Source organism: Triticum aestivum, chromosome 7D (assembly GCF_018294505.1).
Source record: "Triticum aestivum cultivar Chinese Spring chromosome 7D, IWGSC CS RefSeq v2.1, whole genome shotgun sequence".
NCBI lineage: Eukaryota > Viridiplantae > Streptophyta > Magnoliopsida > Poales > Poaceae > Triticum > Triticum aestivum.
In genome coordinates, this window is record NC_057814.1 from 475,104,885 (window position 1) to 475,110,704 (window position 5,820).

The 5,820-nt window shown below is 57.9% G+C and overlaps 1 protein-coding gene across 1 annotated transcript; it reads right to left on the minus strand.

Moving 5' to 3' along the window:
• Window positions 1-2,077: 2,077 nt before the first annotated feature.
• LOC123164285 (receptor-like protein kinase 5) lies at window positions 2,078-5,551 on the minus strand. Its single transcript, XM_044581704.1, has 2 exons — window positions 2,818-5,551; window positions 2,078-2,730 (listed from the first exon to the last, which is right to left on the minus strand). The coding sequence occupies exons 1-2, from the start codon at window positions 5,465-5,467 to the stop codon at window positions 2,261-2,263; spliced, it is 3,120 nt and encodes a 1,039-aa protein (XP_044437639.1). The 5' UTR covers window positions 5,468-5,551; the 3' UTR covers window positions 2,078-2,260.
• Window positions 5,552-5,820: the final 269 nt, after the last annotated feature.

Here is a 5,820-nt window from a genome sequence, read left to right on the forward strand (position 1 = left end):
CAGCTTGGGCCGGGGTTCGGTGCAGATGGGCCACGGGTCCAGTGGGGGGAGGCCTGCTCCTTTTTTTTCTTTTTCTCTGACTGTTTCTGTTTTCTGTTTTCTTTTTATTTGTTTATCTCCTTTTCTGTTTTATTTCATTTAAAAGTATTTAGACATTTTATAAAAATGTGTTTTCTCCACCATAATTACCAGTGTATTATTTAGCACCCACTGAACATTTTTGTTTGAATTTTTGAAAACTTTTATTTTCCACTTTAATTATATTTGAAGTTTGAACTAGGAGTTTGAAAAGGAAGGTGATCCAAATGTGATCAAGCCCTGTTTAGCACATGATTAGCTTAATCACAGGGGTTACTGTAGCATGATTCTCAGGGTGTTACAGGCATCAACCCTATCTGGTATAACTGGATTATGTCTAGACTCACTTCTCGCTGAGAAAGAAGCGGACTGCTGTGTAGTAGAACCAGCACAAGAGTGGCGTGGGAGCTAGTGACAACGCAAACAATCGCGTCTAAATTTGAAGCCTTGTGGTTCTGTCATCTTCTTCGTTGCGCCATCGTCAACTACGTCTCTGATGGATTGGCACCTAGGGCGATGAATGGGCTCCCTTCTGGTACCTTCCCTGTCCCTCCTCTATTTTACTTTGAACAAAGCCTACTTCGACCGATGCGCCCGCATTGAAGCGGTATCGGTCCACCTAGCTTAGCTAGTTAAGCAAGCCGACCTCGCTGGCAAGCACCATCTCCGCTCCGCGCACAGCCGCCTTTCATCTGTTTGTCTCCCTTCTGGTGCCTTATCTGGCTTTCCTCTATTTCCTCCCACAATCACAACATGAGTGGCGTGGACAGTAGTGACAACGCAAACGATTGCGACTAAATTTGAAGCCTCGTGGTTCTGTCATCTTCTTCGTTGCGCCATCGTCAACTGCGTCTCTGATGGGTTGGCACCTAGGGCGATGAATGTGCTCCCTTCTGGTACCTTCCCTGTCCCTCCTCTAATTTACTTCGAACAAAGCCTACTTCGGCTGATGCGCCCGCATTGAAGCGGTATCGGTCCACCTAGCTTGGCTATTTAAGCAAGTCGGCCTCGCTGGCAAACACCATCTCCGCTCCGCGTATAGCCGTCTCTCATCTACTCTTCTCCACTCCTCCGGACACCGAAGAGATGGGAAAATCCAGCAGCGGATGCGACTGGTTCTCGGTGTCGGCTAGTGGATCCCAAGGTCGACTCGAGCATGGCGCCGCTACCCATGCTCTTTGGGTCCGCCGGTGTCCACCACTCTGTCGCCGCCTATGGTCAAGGGGGAGGTGGTCCTCCGGCGACGAGGAGGAGGAGCAGCAGCCATGCTTCCTCTCCGAGGCCGCGCGGATGGACGACGAGTATGTCAGGCAGATCGAGTTACTGCTCTAGCGGTCGCTCCTCGACCACGGTCCGGCACCGCCCTCGCCTCCGTGTGGCCGCCGCATCAAGGAGAGGCCACCCTCCACGCCGTGCACCCGCGTCAAGGAGGAGTTGGCGTCCCCATCACAGCGTCGCGTCAAGGCAGGCCCATTGTCCCTGCCAGCTAGTACGGGCGCCTCATCTAGCCGTTGTCCCCGCCGCGCCATTTCAGGCACGACAAAGAGCTAGTCCGGGAGTCCGGGAGCCAGTGGCGCCCGATGAAGGAGGAGGAGGCGCGCCCCCGATAGCCAACGCGTGCGACCGCCTCCTCTACTACCTCGGACGTGGCGGCGGCGCCTCCTCACACAATAGGACGACAACTGACAAGGCGGCATCAGAGGAGGAGCGCCGGAGCAGTGCAACGGTGCGCCGTTCGTTCTTCGCGACGTCAGGCGTGGTGCTGGACTGGGTGTGCACCGAAACAGACCTTGCGTTGACCTGGGCCGATGATCTGTCCAGGATCACCGCGTTGACATGTAATATAAAACTTGCTTAAATTTTGTTTGATTTTCATGAATTTCATCTGTTTGTGAATTATCCCTTTAAAATATGGGCGGCCATTTGACGTATAAGGTTGGATGGCCTCTCCTCATCTACTGTCGGCGGATGTTTGGGTTGTATGTTTTGATGAGCGACGTTGGATTGGTTACATTCTTCATTCACCTTGACGTCGTACACTTATTGCTACACATTTTTACTGCACTGGTGCAATAGTGCTGCGAGCTCTACATCTCCACGGATGAGCTCTAGCAGCTATGCACTCTGCAGTGCTAGTGTACACCTGAACAGAACTGCTCTTGTTGGTGGGCGTACGCCTCTGCTAGACCGCGTGCACCACGAAGTTGCCGCTGTCCTCCTCGTCGTCGTCCCACCTGCCGGAGTCCGACACGTCCCTCCTCCGGCTGCCTTTCTTCGCCTCCAGCAGCGGCGCGCCGCCGTCGCCGCCATAGTCCAGCTGGCACGCCTCCGCCTGAGCGGACATCCTGTCGCACCGGCTGAGGTGCTGCAGGACCTCCTTCATGGACGGCCGCGCCGGAGGGTTCTCCCCCGTGCAGATCACGCCGAGGGTGAACACGGCCAGGATGTCCGCCATGTTGGCCGGGTCTCGGATGTGCTCGTCGACCACGTCGTTGAACGGAGGGCCCTTCTGGTACCGCCGCCACGCCCACTCCGCCAGGCAGACGTCGGCGCCGCCGTCGTTCGCGACCTTGCCGGTGATCAGCTCCAGCAGAACCACGCCGAAGCTGTAGACGTCGACCTTCTCGTTCACCCTCAGCCTGGACGCATACTCTGCACAAGCTCACCCCAGTTAGCACCACAATCAACAATGAATTTTCACAAGTTGAAATGGCAACTTAATGAATTTGAGCTTCTCACCTGGGGCCATGTACCCGAACGTGCCGCCGATGGCTGACACGGACTCCAGCTCGCCGGACTTGACAAGCATCCGGGCGAGCCCGAAGTCGGCGATCTTGGCGTGGAACTCCGGGTCCAGCAAGATGTTGCTGGACTTGACGTCCCGGTGCACGATGGACTGCGCCGAGTCGTGGTGCATGTAGCTGAGCCCCTTGGCCGAGTCGATGGCGATGGCCAGCCTCGTCGGCCAGTCCAGCGGCGCGGGCGCGCCCTGGCGGTCAAGGTGGTGCAGCCACCGGTCGAGGCTGCCGTTCTCCATGTACTCGTACACCAGCAGCTTCACGTCCTGGCTGGAGATGCAGCAGAGCAGCCTCACGATGTTGTTGTGCCGGATGTTGCCCAGCACCTTCACCTCCGCCTCGAACTCCTTGTCGAACTTCGCGTCCAGCTTCCTCGCGTTCCATATCCTCTTCACGGCCACCATCCTGCCGCCGCCGCCGCCGCCGTGCTCCACGTCGCCGCCGCCGCCGCCGCCGCCGGCACGGGCAGGCAGGTGGATGCGGTACACCTTCCCGGACCCGCCGCTGCCGATCACGTTCTCCTCACGGATGTTGTTGAGCACATCCGACTCGGTGAAGCCCAGATGGGTGAACTGCGTCATCTTCCAGTCGGTCACCTCCTGCTGCTCCTTCCGCCGCCGGAAGAGCAGGCACGCGATGCCCACGCTGCCGACGAGAACAATGCCGGCGAGCATGGAGAAGAGGACGATCAAGCCCATCGAGAGCTCGTCACGGGCACTGCCGCATTTCGGGAGGTCTACCCCCGAGCCTTTCCTAGCACAGAGCCCGTGGTTGCCGACGAAGCTGCTCTCGTATGCCGCGCTCTGCAGCGAGAGCGGCACCACGCCGGTGAGCTGGTTTGACGACATGTTGAGCTTGTTGAGTTTAAGGTTGCTGAAGTCCGGCGGTATGGCACCGGTGATTTCATTGCCGGATAAATCAAGGATATTCAGCGATGGAAGCAATCCGATGCTGGAAGGTGGAATGGTGCCGGACAGTCGGTTGCCGCTCAAGTTGAGAGAATTGAGCTTCTGCAACAAGTTGACTGATGCTGGTATGGAACCAGTTAGCTGGTTGCCCGACACCGACAGATCAGTAAGGTTGGCAAACTTGCTCATGTTGCCCGGTAGATCGCCGGAGAGCTGATTGTTCTCCGCCTGGAACACGCTCAGCCCGGTTGCCGACGTTGGGAAGGAGCCAGAGAATTTGTTATTCCCCATCTCAATCCGCGTGATGTTCTCAGATAGCACGGCCGGTAGAGCCCCGGTGAAACCGTTGTTATGTATCATCAGAGTGGTCAGCTTCGGAAATGACCATATCTTCGCCGGGAACTCGCCGGAGAAGCGGTTGTTGTAGAGCATGATGTTGTTCAGCAGGACACAGTCGCCGAGGTTCTTCGGGAGCTCGCCGGAGAAGTTGTTATTGAAGACGACGATGTCGTCGAGCTTTCCGTTGGCGCAGAGTGACTCCGGTAGCGAGCCGGAGAGGTTGTTGTTGCAGACCTCGAGGTTGACGAGCGGCGAGTGCTTCCCGAGCTCAGCTGGGAGCTCGCCGGAGAGCTTGTTCTCAAATAGCCGGATGTCCCTGAGTTTGGGGAGCGTCGCCATGCTTGCGGGAATGGTGCCGGTGAGCTGGTTGGTGTACATGAACAATATGCTCAGGTTCTTGATGTTACCGATGTCTTCCGGTATTTCTCCGGTGAGGTTGTTCGACGACACATCAAGCTCCATCAAATTCACCGCCGTGATATTGCGCGGAAGCTCGCCGATGAGTCCGTTGTTGAACAGGTACACGTACTTGAGCTTTGGGTGCTGCAAGACCCACGCCGGGATCCCGCCGGTGAGATTGTTCCCCGTCACAGCGAGCATCTCGAGTTTCGCTAGACTCGAGTAGGCCTTCGGGATCTCGCCGGTCATGTTCATGTCGGCCATCCAGAGGTAGCTCAGGTTGGTTAGGTTGGCGAACTCGGGCGGCGCCGGCGCCGGCGCGAAAGGGTTCACGGCAAGCGTGAGCTTCTCAAGCGCGGTGAGCTTGCTTATCTCGGCCGCCGGGTACGCGCCGGTGAACTGGTTCTTGTCAAGAACAAGCGACTTCAGCGCCGTTAGCCCCGCGACCGCCGCTGGCACGGCGCCGGAGAAGTGGTTAGCCGACAGGTTGAGGTGCTCCATCGCCCACGACAGCCGGCCGATGTCATCCGGGAGGGCCCCATCGAACCCGTTGTAGGAGAGGTCGAGGAACCGGAGCCGGCCGCAGCCGTACAGCGTAGCGCCGGGGAAGCTGCCGGTGAGGTTGTTGTAGGAGAGGTCGAGGCTTGTGAGGTTCGCCAGGGCGCACACGGACGTCGGCACCTCGCCGGTAGTGAGGTTCAGCTTCGGCAAGGATAGCCCCGTGACGACTCGCCCGGCGCCATCGCCCTCGCAGGCGACGCCGGTCCAGTTGCAGTGGTCGGCGTGGGCGGTGGGGTCCCACGACGCGAGCTGCGCGGGGTTACCCCAGTCCTTCTTGATGGCTAGGAGGGTGGCTTGGTCGCCGGAGGCGGGCTGCGAGCTCGACTCGCCGGCCAGGAGGAGGACGGCGAGGAGCAGAAGGGGGAGGGGATAGGTGCTCGGCATTATTTTAGTCGGAAGTTGCTTGGGCGGCCGGTGAGGTGTGGTACTGACGGACGGACGGACCAGTGAGCTGAGGTGTGAGAGTGAGTGACGAGTGGCGATGCGCTCATATACGTGTGAAAAGGCGGGGTGCGGCGCTAGTCAACGAGTCGTCGGTCGTCGGGCGTGGGGGCATGCGCTGATGCGCCTCAGTGGTGGTGGGGATGGATCGTGGAATGGTTGATTAGTGGCCACTTACTGAACGCTCATCGGCTTGGTTCTGTCTGTGAATCTGTTAGTGATGAACGAGATGCTGGCTATTGCGACTGCTATTGCATTATTGTTATCTGGTTACGTTTCTTCTCTTTATGTTCGTA

What these genes read in the sequence shown, in the direction of transcription:
- LOC123164285 (XM_044581704.1), bottom strand. Translation starts at nt 5,467, where the DNA reads ATGCCGAGCACCTATCCCCTCCCCCTTCTGCTCCTCGCCGTCCTCCTC. An exon ending in GTTCGGGTACATGGCCCCAG is followed by an intron (nt 2,731 to 2,817) that starts GTGAGAAGCTCA and finishes GAGCTTGTGCAG; the next exon opens with AGTATGCGTCCAGGCTGAGG.